Here is a 17,568-nt window from a genome sequence, read left to right on the forward strand (position 1 = left end):
TATAAAATGATGAAAAATAAACAGTGACCAATTAGTGATTAAATAATATTGAATAGATTAAATAGAAAAATACTGATTTTGAGATATATATGAATATATGAAGTATATTTTCAGATTTAGATTAATTTAGATTTTAGTTTTACAAACAACATTCAACAGAAATAAATAAATAAAAATAAAAAATAATAATATTTAAAACTAGGGAGCCTTGATTTAATACTGATTTCTATTTTTTGAAATTTTTTGAAATTTCCGGACAAAAAAAGGCTGTTCAAAACTTGCTGGCACGATGCACTATAGGTGGTTGCCAGGGTGTTGCTATGCAGTTGTTATGGTGTTTTGAGAAACTCTTTCTATTAACAATAATAATATTGAAATAATCATACTGACAGCATTTACGACTTATTGAAGCAATGGTTTTCTTTTGCTAATCTGCGTTCAATGAAATTCTGCACATGACTTAACAGCAGCATGTAAATATATTTATAATAATGTAAATATGTGATATTGTTTGCTGTAGTCAAATAATAGAAACTACCAACACTGGATGAGCAATATTCCATAGAAGAATGAAAAATCTAGGCATTAAAACACACAATCTTCCAATATTTTCCCCAATCTAAATCTTACTTTCCCCTCTAGCTGAAGGAGTAAATATGGTGATGTAATATATGAATGAGTGGCATCTCATCCGGCTCACACACACATCTGTCTCTCTGCCAGCTAAATGACTCAAATACATATAAATACACATGCTAATTAAACATGATAGTTTAAGAGGGGCCGTCATAGCCACTCTGCAGGGTTACACCCACAACCTACAACCTAGATCTGCAACAGAGAGGGTTGTGGTGACAAGCCATCATTTCAGTTGCTGAAATGATGGAGTGTGCAAACTCAACTCAGTAGAAGACCTATTTTATTATTTTCTTTTCTGTAGTGGAGCGTGCCATCACCAACCAGAGCCACCTCCATACAAGATTTCCCCCAATTAAGTTAATATAGACCTACAGCAGCCTACAAAACCAATGCAGCTGTGATGATAGGGCTGTATTCTGACAAAACAGTTAAACGTGATCAGCTACAGAAGCTGATTTTATTATTATACTTTTTTAATAATAAAACTACACTCTACGGCATTGCACAGTTAAAGGAAGGACAATGACATTTCAATGCAGGAGTGACTCTACATTTTATGCATGTAGAGAATGCCATTTGATCATGATCAGATCGATGAGAAAGATGTTTTAGGTACCTGTCGGCGTCTCCCTGGCCGGTGGAGGCATTACGCTGCAGACTTTCCCGTACCATTGCCATTCCATCCGGCATCCGGTTCAATCGCCGCGTATACAGACTCAATCCCCCATCCGTCATGTATCTGAGAAAACACACACAAACAGAGATCCAACAGTACTCATTCAATTAAAATTGTTATATGAAATGTGGACATAAAGAACATTCAAAAGCAATGAAAGTGTTCACAGATACTGTACAAAATAACCATTGACTAATGAAAACCACAGGCTTTGAGGTCTCAGATTTGGCAATGAATGAATAAATAAATACTACAGTCATTAACTCAAAACAAACAATAGGTGAGATCCTGTGAGAGATACACGCTTTCTGATGTGTTTGTTTGCATTAGCGTGTGAGGTTATGAATATGTTTTGCATGTGTTTCTCTAGTGCTGGAGTATATTCTACGTCTCTACTCTTCTGTGTGTGAGTGGCTGAAGTTTATGCCGGTATGCTGGACTGTTTGGTGAAGAGGGAGGAGGCTAAACCAACCACCCCCTTCCCCAAAACACACACACACACACACACACACATAAACACAACCCCCACCCCATGAACAGACCGGCCAAGAGAGCCTGGAGGGGTTTTGGGAAAAGGGCAGCACATCAGGAGAAGAAAGAGGGGGATGAGAAAAAGAGGGAACAGGAAAGAAAGTTAAGAGGAGAGTTAAGACTAAATTGACGCCACAGAGTCAATGTTTGAGTCTGACATTTGAAAAGTAAAAGGGTTGATTATTTTTAAAGGAAGAATGGCTGTACATGAAGTCATTTATTTTTATATTATACATTTATGACTATATTTATTTCTTTATATATTTATATTTAGGAACTGTAGATATAGCCGGTTCCCAACATGCTTCAAAAATGACTTTGGGTACAGGCCATTTGCCTTTTCATAATTGTGTGCAGGTGTATGCAGAGATGAGAGTGAAAAGGTACCTCCATGGATAGTGAAATCCTCCACAGGCACAGAGGAAGCCACCTGACCAATGTGACTAAGCACTTCTTCATTAAGACCAGTGGATGGACAGCTCATACTCTTGGGTTGACCGTCCAGAGTGAAGAAACCTGTAGAGTTAAGCACAAATGTCAAGTCAAGTAGATTTCAGTATATATATCTTTTTTTTTTTCATGAAAATTATATGAAAATAAATTCTTGCTGTTCCAGGACAGGTAAAATAATTCGATAAATTACATTATATTATATATGAATATATTATATTACATTATGAAACATTAAGTCAAGAACTTGAATTCAAATTCAAATTCGAAAAATGACTATGAAAAAATCTCTATGATCCCAAATCTATGCTAAAGATAATTCTTTGTTTTTCTTGTGAAATGTTGATGAAATAAAGGAATAAAAAGTATTTCAATCAATAAAAATCTTTTAAAAAATAAAATAGATAAAATTCAAATGCAATACACCAGCCTATATAAAATATATAATGTTTTGAGACAATCTTCTTATTGGTTATCATGCATTTTGAGATAATGAATTTACACTTTAAAACTACTGAATGTGTGTTTCTGTGTAAACAAGACCTGGTGATATAAAGTATTCATGATCTGACAGCTACTGTATAATCTGTGTTTGGAGAGGAACATCAAGGTCTTAGCATGCGTTTTCTGACCTACTAAAGCAAAACCATTTGTGAACAAACACCAATACAGCTGCACAGAGACCAAACAAACTAAAGGCTTTAAATGCCCTCAGCTTATGCAAGACTAGGCCTATATGCTATTAACAAACTTTAACCAGTGACAAGATTCCATCTTATTTCAGATGATTATTTGCTTTACAGAAATCTCAGTAGCCTCACAGATGCTCTAACCACAATGTCAGTAATAAAAGCCTCTTTTACCTAAAGAGCATATTCAGTTCAGCACGATACATATGATGTAATGTGACAAACCTGTCTCTCCATTATCAAAGTGCTGTCATGAATAGGGGAAGGAGATCATATTAGCTCAACCTGTATGTGTTCATATATAGAGCAGCCTGGGGTGAACGTCTACAGCGAGTCTTTTAACCCGTCAGTCCTGATTGCACTGTGAAAACAACCACTTTGGGACCTGGGAAATCAGATCCAACACCAGCATCATGAGAGCCTCTTTCCGTGAGGGATCTGGTTCAAACGTGTTAGTGCACTTCAAGATCTATATAGCCCTGCAATACCAATCTCACTTCCCTCAATGCTCATGCCATCATCAATTGTGTTGGAGATCCTCTAGTTTAAGAGACATTTATCAAAGCACACTCACTGGGAATCCCTTTTTTTCCAGTGTCAGTGTTAAGGACTTCACTTTCAAAATGTCACAATTACAATAGCACCCATAAGACAGGCGAAACAGCGAATTTGACAGGATTTTGATGCCTGGATTTTGTCGGACGTCAGGCTTATGGCCAGGTGTAATTGCAGCCTGTCACTTGGCCTGTTCTCTGTAATCTGGTAATGTTAGAAGCACCAGAACGGTTTGTAGTGTTCAAGCCACACAGGAAGACTGTGATTGTGGGGAAATAACACAAGAGGTTTAAATTGCACATTATCACAGCCAAGGTATGCAGAGAGCTTGTTTCAGCATGAAGGGGGCGTCAAATCTGTGTTTCATTGCCCCTTCAATCTGTACACTCAGTACAAGAAAGAGCACATGCACTAAAACCGCTTTTATTACTGCCTGAAGGGCCAGAGCTGCAAGCTGACAGTATTCATTGATTTAATGTGTTCACCTGCGTCATCAGACGTCATAGGTGTATCTGAAATGCAATTGGATTCAAATCTACCCGTGAGAATTGACTCAGTAAATCAGGACAACGCTGATTCACACTGACGCAACCATAAAAACACACAAAGTCCTACATCCTTCTCTAGTGTCTATCCTGAGCTTTGAAGTAAAGGCAACAGAGAGGAAAAAGTATAAATCCGTTTCAGATTTTAAAGGGATAGTTCACTCAAAAATGACATTTTTTGATGAATATGGGTAATCAAACAGTTCTATAGTATGGGAAAAATAAATAAATAATAATAATAATAATAAAAAACAAATACTATGGAAGTCGATGGCTACCAGCAACTGTTTGGTTACCAACATTCTTCAAACTATCTTCTTTTGTATTCAACAGAAGAAAGAAATTCATAAAGGTTTGGAGCAACTTGAGGGAGATAAAAGCATTTTCATTTTTGGGTGAACCATCCCTTTAAGAGCGCAAAAAAAATTTTTCCCTTTAAAAGGCAAACATCTACTATTATATGATGATATGTTAGCAAAATACAGTACCATACAAAAGTTTGAGTATAATATATTTTTTTAAAGAAATTGATCATTTTATTCAGGAAGGATGCATCAAATTGATTAAAAGTTAAAAATTGTATTTCAAACGAATGCTGTTCTTTTGAATTGCACAACATTGATAATAAAAATAAATGTTTCTTAAGCATCAAATCAGCATATTAGAATTTATGAAGGATCATGTGACCCTGAAGACTGGAGTAATGAAAAATTCAGGTTTGCCATCACAAGAATAAATTACATTTTAAAATATATTAAAATAGAAAGCATTTTTAAATTCTAATAATATTTCACAATATTGTTTTTACTGTTTTTTTCTTCTTCAAATAAATACAGCCTTGGTGATTATAAAAGACTTGTTTAAAAAATCTTATGACCCCAAACTTTTAAATGGTATATCCTCTTCTGAATTTGTGGATTTACCAAAACAAAGCCTAAATGTAAAAATTGGTTAACTCTGCCCAATACATTTAATGAGGTAAAAAACAACAACTACAAAAAAAAAAACACTGTCCTTACAAAGGTTAAAAAAGCCCCTGGATATCAATTCCAGGAGGCAAATATTGCCCCTAAATGGAAAAGTTCATTTCTGGCCCTGGTAGTCATGCATTTATTTGTAAAATCAATACGAAAATGCATTAGACCTAAGAAAAGAACATGTGAATTCATATTTAGGGAATCATATCATCCTCTAGTGGCAACACTGCAATAAAACCAGACTGCAAATATCCACTTTGAGAAGTTCTCCAGTCTTCACAGAAAGCATGATTCAGTTCATAAGTTTCATGCCATATGGTAATGTAGAAATTTATGAACATGACAACACTAATTACAGTAAACTCAACTGACCTTTAATAGAAATATATTTACACCAAATCTGCTCCCTTTAGGCAATTTTTTGACACAATTTACACAATAATTGTTTAACAATAATGCTTTTCTAGGACCAACAAAGAATTACCACTTGTGTAAATTAGGATGTGCACCTTTAAACTGCCTTTTAATTTTCCTTTCATCTCCACTAAACTACATTCAGACAACGCCCATAATTATCAGCCATTGAAAAACCCCATTAGTCATCTGTCTTAACCAGTGGCAACCATCTTCCACACTTACCCGCTGGTCAGCTCATCAGTGCGTGCGTTCTTAGCCAGCACGTCTCCATCACTCATGTAGCCGCTCATTTCCAGCCCCACACCTGCCAGCTCCAGATCCTCCGCCCTGTCTCCCAGCTCCAGACCACAGAGGGCGCTGCCGCGTGCTGCCAGCTGCTTCCGTAGAGGAGCCTGATACAGATACCGGCCCTGGCCGGACGACACACCTCCGCTGCGGGACTGATAGCCGTTACCAACCGAGGGAGCATCTCCTGCTTGTAGACGGGGGCTGGACTGGCCCATGCGACTGGCCCAGGACAGCGGCGTGGGTCGAGATGCCATGCTGAGGATGCTGCGACTACTCATTTCAGTAGTAACACCACCATCAAAAGTGGTCTCCAGTGTACTGAGAGAAAGAGCATTTAAAATCAAATTCATATGACATTTTAAAACTAAAATGTACCATTGTATCAAAAGTTATACCATGGTACATATCTATAGTTTCTGCAAAAATACCATGGTATTAGTTATTTTTATTACTAAAGTTATACCAACATTTGTAGGCTGTTGTAGTATAGTTAATTCCAGGAAACTACAGTTAACATGGTATTTTTCACCAAACAGTATTCAATTACAATATTTACTTAACTTATAATATGAGGAAAGATTTTATGCATAGTGCTGAGGAATTGTAACCAATAGCCTGACACCGTAGGGGAACAAAAATGTCTCACTGCTCTTATTTTGGCCAAAAATTGACTTATTAAGCAGTTTACAATTACTTCATGATTCCATCATAGCAATGCAGTCTGGGTCAATTAGATGAATAATCAAAAAACAGGAACAAAGAAGGTTTTAAGAATATAGATGGAAAGAGCATGGTGGAGCCAGTGGACAGACTCTATTCATTTAGTCATTTACAGTAAAAAGAGTCAAGCTGAGGAAGGAGTGGCTACTTGTTACTGTCTCTAAAGATAAAATACTATGAGAAAAAAAGTGTCCTTTTAAGGCAGCCTGTCTTTGCCAGTTTGATTGGGGTGGAGGTTTAGGAGAATAATATGCTTTTTCCTCACTGCTAAAGCTGGCTTCATGGTTCACCAAAGAACTGTCTTCTTCTCTATCTTAGCTGCTTTCTTTCTTAAAGTTATCCTACTGCATCAGGCTGTGAAAAGTAAGAAATAGAAGCATCTACCTGTGTGTGACCTGTGTCCCCCGCAAACTTGACATGGTCTCTTCTAAATTCTGCCGCAGGTCAGCAATATTTTTGACAGTTCTCAGTCGTCTGGTCTCTGGATCTTCACCTGAAAATAGGGCATTCATTTTCACTTTTTATATCATATATCAGTATTTAAACACTGTTCAACAGTTTAGGGTAAGATTTTGTTTTTAAAAGAGTTATTAATGCTTTTATTCAGCAAGTATGCATTAAATTAATCATAAGTAACAGTTAAGGAGTTTCTAATGTTACAATAAATTTATATTTCAAATAAATGCTCTTCTTTTGAACTTAATAATAAAATAATCCTAACAAATGTTTTCAACATTGATTGATGGCTGCTGAAATTCAGCTTTACCATCACATGAATAGATTATGTATCTGTATACAAACTTTTTACTGTTTCTGATCAAATAAATGCAGCCTAGGTGAGCATAAGAGACTTCTTTAAAAAACAAAACAAACACACAAACAAAAAATGCCCTCAATTTCTTGCTTGATTTAAACTTCAGAAAATCATCATCAACATCAATCTTAAATACTTATCTTATTTTCTTAAAATTATGCATTGATTATTATTATTACCAACAGGAAAAGGTCTTAGACTACCAGATCAATGTTTTAGACTTCATCAGATATGAACTGAACAGGTTACCTGACAGGTCCTCAGTAGAAGACTGGTTGATCTTACTGAAGCTACTGGAGTCACTACTACGACATCCAGAGCTTGGGTTTGTGCCAATGTTTCCATCTGCCTCATTCTGAGACCTAAAAACACAGGGGTTAAAAATAAAAAAAGATGTCCTTCATATAGATGCATACATATTTTCTGTGACATTCTAGTCAGCAGAAGTCATGGCCTGACTAAAGGAATCCTTTATGGAAAACAAACACAGGGCAACAGGTCTGTTTCAGAGGAAATACCAGTCAAACGCTTCACAGCTGAGCCTGACGGGGAGTCCATACACATGTGAGCACGCATGCACACTTACTAGAGCCGTTCTCATAAACTAAACAAATAGTAGAGTACAATTCTGCTTCTGCTTTGCCGTGAGTTTGGCACTTTATCTAATATGTACAGTAATACATGCATAAAGATTTCACTCATTTTTTAACAGTACAAAACTATACCAACTTATGCTATGTTGTTATTAAGGTGTTCTGCAAGGTTTTTAGCATGCAGGCATGTGATTGTATGGATGTTTTGGGTGGTTGTCAGGAGGTTGCAATGCAGCTGCCAAGGTGCTGTGAGAGATTTTAAGCAAATTGCTATGTGGTTGCTGGGTTTTTGGTCGTTACTAGCAATGATATTTTAATATTATTTATATACTATTATAGTATTTATTCATATTTTGAATTAGCTTATACTTTTAAATCTTCAGTATTCATTTAAATTTTAGTTTAAGTTTTAGTAATTTGTCACTTTATTAGCTTTTTAAAAATATTTAACCTATTTAGTCTATTTATTTTTATTTTTGTTTTAATTCTAGTAATTTCAGTATTTCAGATTAAACATTTTATTTTAGTTAGTTGCCAAGGTAACAGTTGTTATATCATTTTTTCAGATATTTCTATTTAGATTAATTTTTTTATCAGTTTTATTTTATTTCAGTTTATTTTTAATTTTTAATTTAGTTTTAGTTAACAATAATAACACTGGTTACTTGGTGGTTGCTTACTGGTCCAAGTCAAATGAGCCCCTTATGATCTCTAGATCTGGCTCGAGCCTCACCTTCGATCTAAAGCTCCAGTTGAAAATCCCAATAAGAGTCTCACCTGTACATGAAGGGTGCTACGGTGGCTGTGTTGGGGTGGCTGTACTGCTGCTGGGGTTGAGGCAGCTGCACACTGACTGTGTTGCTGGCTGTAGAATGTGTTCCATTGGCCAACGGGGCGGCGCTGTGGTGTCCTTTCCCCTCAGTGGAAGCCAGGCTGGAAGAGGACGAGGAATGCCGGCTGTCCCTATGAAGTCCCAGACCCTCTCCCAGACGCATACTGCGGGGCCTCTCATTGTCTTTACCACCGAGGGGCAACGCTGAACTCTTTACCACTCCATTTCCTGAGTTTTTACTTCCTGGTTTTGGAATGCCGCTTTGCACAGGGGCGGAGCTATCTTTCTTGGTACCTCCCACCTTGCCGCCTTTGGGTATAAAGCTGGCGATCTTGGAGGCTTTCCTGGGCTCTGCCTCGGAGGGAGCAACTTTGCTTGAGGGAACAACTTCCTCCTTAACTTCCTCTTTGTTCTCTACCTTTTCCGAGGCAGGGACACGCTTTGAGCCCTCTTTCCCGTTTTTGTCTTTCTCCTTAGCTCGTTCTTTTTCCTTTTCTTTCTCTACGGATTTAGTTGAGGCTTTTTTCGCCATGAGCGCCCGGCTAAGTGTCCGCTGTGCAATGCCCTTTAACGCAATCTTTGGGCTGCTGGTTGTCATGGTAATAGCACTCGATCCATTCGTGGGTCTGACGTTACCATCCATTTCCTCAATGGGTTCTGTATTGGAACCAGCCCCGACTCTTTCTAAAACCAAACCGGCATCTTTTCCTCCTGTTGGCGTAACGGCGCCCTCTGCTGGCGTGGATGACTTGGAGCCACCTTTGCTGTTGAAAAGTTTGAGTTTTTCCAGCATGGACTTCTGAGGCACAGCTTTCGGTGGCAGCTCTGCAGGCACGGGCTGCTTGGCTTGGAGATCTGGTTTGATGGAAAGCACCGTGGAGGGAGCGGTGGAGGTTGCAGTGTGCTTGGTGCTCTGAGATTTGCTTCTCCAGGGTTTGCTACTCGAGTTGGGCTGGGGGATGGCTGACGATGAAGATGAAGATGCCACAGTGCTGGTGCTAACAGAGGTGCAGGCGGATGCCAGGGATGACAGAGTGTGCTCAGTCACGCCGTGTGAGGTGACACACTCTGATGATTCTGGAGAGGAAAAGACATGAGAGGTGACGGTGAAAAACAGGAAAATCAGAGAGACAGGTTAAAATAATCATGGAGAAAGTTGGACCGCATATGTGGGAGAAGGAGTTAACAGCAGTTCACAGTAAAATACACATGAAATCATCAAATTCGTTTTTTTTTTTTATCTGTACCATACTTAAATGAAATCTGAAATTGAATTAAAATCAGATTTTTAATCTGCTTAAAATCAGAAATGTGTTTTAGTTTGAATGGTCCAATGTTATTTTAGTTTATATACCATTATACAACAGTTCGTTCTGGTTCTCAAATCTGATTGGTTGAGAACCGTGAGATATTGTACTGGTATCGCTACAGGAACGCCCTTTCACAATTTTGTATCACTCCGCTTGTTCTAGCCGGGTCTATGTTTTTTTTTTATTATTCACTGAGCTAATCGTAGAGTACGTTAGTTAATATAAGAAGAAACAAACATGGCAAATGACAAGCAAACAGCAAGAAGTGCAGCCATTACACCTGCAGATTTGAACAATTTAGAAAAAACCAGACATGAAAATAACACGGTGAGGCAAACAGTGTGGGCTGTGAACTGTTTTAAATCATGGTTATCCGAAAAACAGCTCAATATCGACCTCAAACACATCGAGAAATCACAAATGAGCTCAGTTTTGCGCGATTTCTATGGCTCCATTAGGACCAGTAAAGGAGAACTGTATGGTATCAGCAGTTACTTGAGTCTTCGATCGGCGCTGAATCGCCACATTAATGAACCTCCTCTTAGCCGTGCATGGAATGTAATGCAAGACCCTGAGTTTACATCCGCCAACAACATTTTTAAAGGAGTTGTCTAACAACTCCGACGATCTATTCTGATTTGTTGCTATATATAATTTCACCTTAACCCTATCTAGATTTCAAATACAAACCTAAACTGTGGTTGGTCACTTTACGTGTCAGTCAGACGACCTCTTCCTGTCTAAGTGGCCAGTTCTTGGCCAGAAGAAGTGGTAAAGTAGACCTGACTTGATGCCAATAACCCAAAAGCCTAACTAGTAGAGTGTCAAAGAGTCACTAACAGGGTACTGCAAGCCTCATCGCTATCAGACAGAAACATCCCTGTTAGTATTCAGAAGGAGTCCCTGGTGCGCCCGGTGATCAGGAAGGAAGGGACAAGACGCAATTTGTCTTCCAAATGAGTCCCATCTGATAAAAAAAGACCCAATAACACTGACAAATGAGAGAAAAACCTATCTGATGAAATCCATTCACCTACTCTCATTTAATTAAAGATGGGATCGGTGGTGACGGGTGGTTTCTGCGGGTTTTGTTTCAGAACGGGAAGCAAAATCAGATATGAAATATGACGTTTTAGAGGTAAACAGTGAGATGGAAAGAGTCCAGTCAAACAGGGCTTCAGTCGATGAAGTCAAGGTACACATCCGTGAAAAATGACCCATAAACCTCTTTATCCACTGACCTAACTATCCTTCCCCTCCATATACTGTTTTATACAACAGTTCGTTCTGGTTCTCAAATCTGATTGGTTGAGAACCGTGAGATATTGTACTGGTATCGCTACAGGAACGCCCTTTCACAATTTTGTATCACTCCGCTTGTTCTAGCCGGGTCTATGTTTTTTTTTTATTATTCACTGAGCTAATCGTAGAGTACGTTAGTTAATATAAGAAGAAACAAACATGGCAAACGACACATTTTTATGAATATTTCATTTGATATTAACTACGAAAGCTCAACAGACGATGAAGATGCAGGGGAATCACTAACAGGCCAAACAGCAAGAAGTGCAGCCATTACACCTGCAGATTTGGACAATTTAGAAAAAACCCGACATGAAAATAACACGGTGCAGCAAACAGTGTGGGCTGTGAACTGTTTTAAATCATGGTTATCCGAAAAACAGCTCAATATCGACCTCAAACACATCGAGAAATCACAAATGAGCTCAGTTTTGCGCGATTTCTATGGCTCCATTAGGACCAGTAAAGGAGAACTGTATGGTATCAGCAGTTACTTGAGTCTTCGATCGGCGCTGAATCGCCACATTAATGAACCTCCTCTTAGCCGTGCGTGGAATTTAATGCAAGACCCTGAGTTTACGTCCGCCAAAAACGTTTTTAAAGGAGTTGATCCGGTACAGACAGAACATCACACTACCCTCCGATTTCATCTGAAGACCAGCAAATACTGAAGCGATCTGCTGCACTTGACCCTGGCAACCCGAAAGGTTTATTAAACAAGGTGTGGTATGACATTCAGTTACACTTTGCACGAAGAGGGAAGGAGGGCAATCGACAACTTATGCCAGACTCGTTTGAACTAAAGAGAGACGAAAATGGTACGAAATATTTCACGTTGACATTTAATGAGGAAACGAAAAACCACAAAAACCCACTGGAGGTCGACAGGGAAAATCGGAGGGGCGCTATGTTTGAAGAGCCCGGTAACCCCATGTGCCCAGTTTCTTCGCTAGAGAAATATCTCAGCAAACTCCCACCTGACGCAAAAGCACTCTATCTGCACCCTAAGAGGAGATTTGAAGCTAACGACAAGATATGGTACAGCACTGTTCCTTTGGGCAATAATCAGCTGTCACAAATGCTCCCAAGAATGTGCAAAGAAGCTGGGACGCGATCGTCCTACACGAACCACAGCATCAGGGCCACTGCAATCCAAAAATTGTCTGATGCAGGGCTCCAAGCGAGAGAAATCATAGCCGTCAGCGGACACAGGTATGTTTCTGATTTGTTTAACACATAGCCTACAGTGGAAATGAAATGATGCTAAATTAATTGCATCATTTTGCAAAATTTCTAATTTAAAACATTTTTTTAGGTCAGAAAGCTCACTGAAATCCTACTGGAGACCATCACTAAACAACAGAAAACGTTGGAGTGCAGTACTAGCATCAGATCAAACGGAAACCATACCAGAAAAACAACAAAGAACAACAAAGACTTTATCTCCGAATAACTATTTAGCGGGATGTACAATATACGGCAACGTACAAATAAATGTGAACAGTGGTTCCGAGAACCATCACTCGCTGTAAATCAGAAATGTAATAGATTTTGAGCAAATTGTAATTGTTTAATGAAAAACAAAAATACATAAATAATATATTTTATGATATGCTTATGACATTTTTTTTTTGTAAAATAAAATAAACCTGACTTTGAGATAAAAAAAAAAACTTAGGAACAAAAAATATATAAATATCTATTTTATGTTATGAAATGCTGATTACTTTTTTGAGGGAAAAATTACTTTTTTGTTTAACTTATTAACTAGCCTTTTTGTATAAATGTTAATGTTGCGTAAGATGCTGGAAATGTATACTTATTTGTTGTAATTGCACGCAATGGTTTGACTAAACTAATAAAAATGTTTGTCAAGTCAGACCTATAAATCTGAAAATAAAAACGCATGCACATTAATCAGTCTAGCATCGCGGCCTCTCTCTCTCTCATTTGGATGCACGTCTTGCCGCATTGTTTCTCTCTTATAACCTCATTATTTCTCACTAATTCATATTTTAAATTTTGTTTTGTTTTGTTTTCTTTTCTCATTTATTTAACCAGGAAGGTCCCATTGAAATAAAATATATTTTCTTCCAGAGTGTCCTGGTCAAGATGGGCAGCAAAATGAAAGAAAAAAAATACATAACATATGAAATACATGAAAACCACAGAGCAAGGGAACACAAAATATACCAAAAAAAATAAAAATAAATAATAATAATAATTAACATTGTTCTATAAAAATGGGAAGGTCAAGAGATGGTTTATATTCCATGTTTAGTATTAATTTTAGTTTTTTTTTTAATGCACTTCTGTCTTTTTTGTGTTCTTTTTAACATTTCATTTAACTTTAATCTATTTTTATTTCACTTTTAGTAATCTTACTACTTAAACTTTATTCAGTTACATTTACATCTATGCATTTTTGCAGACACACCGCATCGATATGTTTTGAAATCCAATTAAAATCTCATTTTTGCCAGTCAAATAGTCTGATCAGATTTCATGTGGTTTTTCATCATTACGGAACACATAACATCATATATGAGAAAGACATGTATGCTGACACATACATCATTACTATAGTAACAGATACAACAACACTGATGAACAGTCAGCCTAGGGCTGGACAATAATTCAATATCAATATGTATCGCGATATAATTTTTTTCAATAACAGCCCTAAAAATCAGATCTGAAAACCAAATGGATGTTGTGGAAGAAGAACATTTAAGGGAAATAAGAGTGAAAATTAAAGTAGATTAAATCAAAGGCTAAAAAAAAAAAACAGGAGAAAAGGTCTGAAAGTTTTGAAACTGTTCTACCTGCCCATAAAAGGCTAGTTACTCCTGAGCTAATGCTATTCTTATAGTAAGCAGCAGACAGCCCGCTGAGATCGATTCTAAACGGTTTACACTAACACAGCGAGTAAGACTTTAATGCCCATTCAAACACTGGAGGCCAAATTTAGCTATTGTGCTCTCTGTGACATAGACAATCAAAACTTCCTTTAAATAACTGACATGAAGATCCAAACACAATCATAAAAAACGGAAATACTATCAAAGAATGAAAATCTATAAATAGCCAGTGTAAATTGATTAAATAAACAGATGTGCATTTTAGCACAGAGTTATAAATAAGTCCTTGAAAACAAATGGTAAATTTAGCCAAACCTTGCAGAATGACATGTATTGTTCACATTAAATATTCCAAAAGTGTAAATTATAATCATGAAAAAACAAACAAACTGAAAATGTTCCTCTCCACTGCAGTAAAAAAAAGCTGTTTACAAAAAAGCTAAGAAAAACATAAAAATGAAAATGAAATCAACATGTTATCTGTCTCTCATTCACCTGGCAGCTCCATTTGTTAAAGTGAGCTGGTTTCACGTCAGTCCAGCCTGTAGAGTCTCAGTAGTCGTGTTCACTCGCAGGATATACACTGCAAATAAAACTCTTAACTGCAAACGTTGGCGAGTTCTCCCTGTGTCCAGCCCCCTCCCTCTGAGCCTCTAGATCACGCTCAACACATTCACTCTGTCAGTCGGCCGGTGGTCCAGTCCCAGAAAAAAAAGACCTGAAGTGCCCAAAAACTCTAAACGAAACTCTAAAAACATCTGAGCATATACTAATGCTGCACATTTCAAATGAGATGTAGCAGAACAGATATAAAAAAACCTATAGATTTATCCCACTGAGTGCCTAGTTGGAGTACCGGATGCTTCTCACAGATACTTTATGTGCCGTTTATTCAGATTTATATCATTTTAAACAGAGCAAAATATTATTTGACAAAATATCAGCTACAAACTTTTGGCAAGCACTTAAGTTAAGACTGAATGTAAAGGCTTTGCTAGCCAATTCTGAATAAAAATCAACTGATTACACTCAAATGTTTTATTATTTTTCAGGTTCAGCGTTTATTTTTTATCTGTATGTTTTATTAAACAATCTGACATGAGGGGAAAAACACCATTCCCATCTCATTCAGTTTGGCATTTAATGAGCGGCACAGAAACAAAGCGGCAATTAGGAAGTGATTAAGGTCCAGTTAGCCATGCCAGCCAGAGAGAAGTGGGTCAGACCACTAATGACTTCCAATAGGTAGAGAGAGGAAAGAGAGGGGCCGAGAAGGGGATAGGTCGGGGAAAAAAAGACCTTAGTTATAGAGATGAAAGTTGAGAGAGAGAAAAAGCTGAGCAGTTAATGTCCAGAAACAGACCATATGATAATGAACTGCAAAACTTTAGGCAGAAATAATCTCGCTGTCGCCCTCATATCATTAGGAAACTCTAGAGCAACTTTCTGCCCTCAGGGTTTGTGTCCCCTCTCAGTTCCTCTTAATGTCCATATTTAAGTGATTATTTCTCCACGGTAGAATAACAGCTGTCATTAGTCTCAGATGACCACCCCACGAGAGCCCACCAATAATCTCATCATGCCTGTTTCATACTGTACCTTGACAGGTTTTTTTTCTCTGTTATTGAATACAGTCATGTTTACATGCACAAGAAAATTCCAATTGTTATTGGTCATATTGAGATCTTGTAATCATCATGTAAACATGCCTAATATTTCAATAATCCAACATTATACACAAATACAGCAATTGCTGTAAATAAAGGCTTAAACAGAATATGAACCATAAGGCAATAGTTCACCCAAAAATGAACATTTTACTCATCTTCATGTTGTTCCAAACCTGTATTCACCTTCTTTCATCTAAGGAACACAGAAGAGTATATTTTGAATAATATTGATAAGAAAACAGTTTCAGTTCCCATTGCACTTCCACTGTTTTTTTATGAAAGTCAATGGGAATCAATAGGGAACTGTCTGGTCACCAACATTCTATAAAATAGATTTTTTTCTCATGTTCCACAGAAGAAAGAAAGTCAGACAGGTTTGGAACAACATGAGGGTGAGTAAACAATGGATGGAAAAATAAAATAAAATTGCACAAAATTGCATAAATTACAACTATACAAATACAGCTGTTTACATCAGTGAATTTAAACTTACTTACCGGTCTAAATTGATTTCAAACTCTAAAAGCACATAAAAGGCAAATTTTTTCTTGCCTGCGTTAAAATTTTGAAACTGTAAACCTCTTCCCAACGCTCTCTTGACTTATGTCATCTCAGATGAGGTACAAACAGATGTATCTGTTTCAACAGTGACAAAATGATGGCACACACACAGAAGAGTTGTGCTCCTTTGCTCTGTGATTCACATTCTCACTCTGCTTTGCATTAAGCAGGTCACACACAAAATAACAGAGCTAAATGCATTATGGGAGAATCAGTCGGCTGACACCATTTACCAACTTACCAAAACATCTGAACTCTTCACCTGCTTCAAAAGTCAGATTATTCAAGAAAATACTCTTAAAAAGTGAACATGGGAATACAGTTTGAATACATACATTTTTTCTGCTTTGAATTTTTTTTTCTTTCAAATGCTTCACTCAATTTAATACTTAGGAATATGTACACAACATACAGTGGAAAAACAGAAAAACAGAATAAATTGCCTAAAGCATGACACTGTGGAAACCTCCGTCTCTCTCTGTCTCTCTTTCACTGCCACCACATTCTCAGAGCCAAAACACACTAATTAATGCAGAAAGTCAGTACCACGCACACACACGTACGGCAACATCTTTCAAACATCTCAGCTAGGGTTTGTGTGACTAGCTTCACTCAGAGTCATTATAAGCAGTTATTTCCAGCACTGACTGCTACATTAACTACTCTAAACTCAGCACAGCTCCGTCACAGAGCACAGAAATGTGGTTGGTATGTTTTAACACAGTGACCGCTTAAAGTCAACATGAACTCAAAATTGACCCGGTTTATCTCATGGTGCATAATTCATCAGCGCACATTACTCCAGAAAATGATTCAAATGCAATACCTTCCTCTAGAAAGTTAACTTTTGTTTTCTGCTGACTTCATATAGGCCATGTGGGCTACTGGATAATGTTAACCAAGAGCCACATTTTACATCTAGACATTGTTCTTGTAAATGCACAAAAGGATATACGGTACAGTGCCATTCAAAAGGGGTTGGTAAAATTTTTTATTGAAGAAGATGACGACGTTTAAGAAGTCTCACTAAGACTTTTAGCATTTATTTAATCTAAAATACAATAAATGGAATACTGTGAAATATTTTTGCAATTTAAAAGAACTGTTTTCTATTTTAATACATTTTAAAATGTTATTT

General features: G+C 37.3%; 1 protein-coding gene across 1 annotated transcript in view; it reads right to left on the minus strand.

Annotated features, from left to right (window-relative positions):
• Nucleotides 1-17,568, minus strand: part of LOC107741645 (neuron navigator 2-like) — a 79,948-nt gene that overhangs the window by 38,819 nt on the left and 23,561 nt on the right. The window contains exons 9-13 of the mRNA XM_016554400.1: nt 8,672-9,803; nt 7,551-7,663; nt 6,872-6,980; nt 5,702-6,085; nt 1,256-1,378 (exon numbers count right to left, since the gene is read on the minus strand). Coding sequence (XP_016409886.1) covers nt 1,256-1,378; nt 5,702-6,085; nt 6,872-6,980; nt 7,551-7,663; nt 8,672-9,803 — 1,861 coding nt within the window. The remainder of the gene's footprint in view (nt 1-1,255; nt 1,379-5,701; nt 6,086-6,871; nt 6,981-7,550; nt 7,664-8,671; nt 9,804-17,568) is intronic.

This window comes from Sinocyclocheilus rhinocerous, unplaced genomic scaffold (assembly GCF_001515625.1).
Source record: "Sinocyclocheilus rhinocerous isolate Xijiao unplaced genomic scaffold, SAMN03320098_v1.1 scaffold5091, whole genome shotgun sequence".
In the NCBI taxonomy this organism is placed as follows: domain Eukaryota; kingdom Metazoa; phylum Chordata; class Actinopteri; order Cypriniformes; family Cyprinidae; genus Sinocyclocheilus; species Sinocyclocheilus rhinocerous.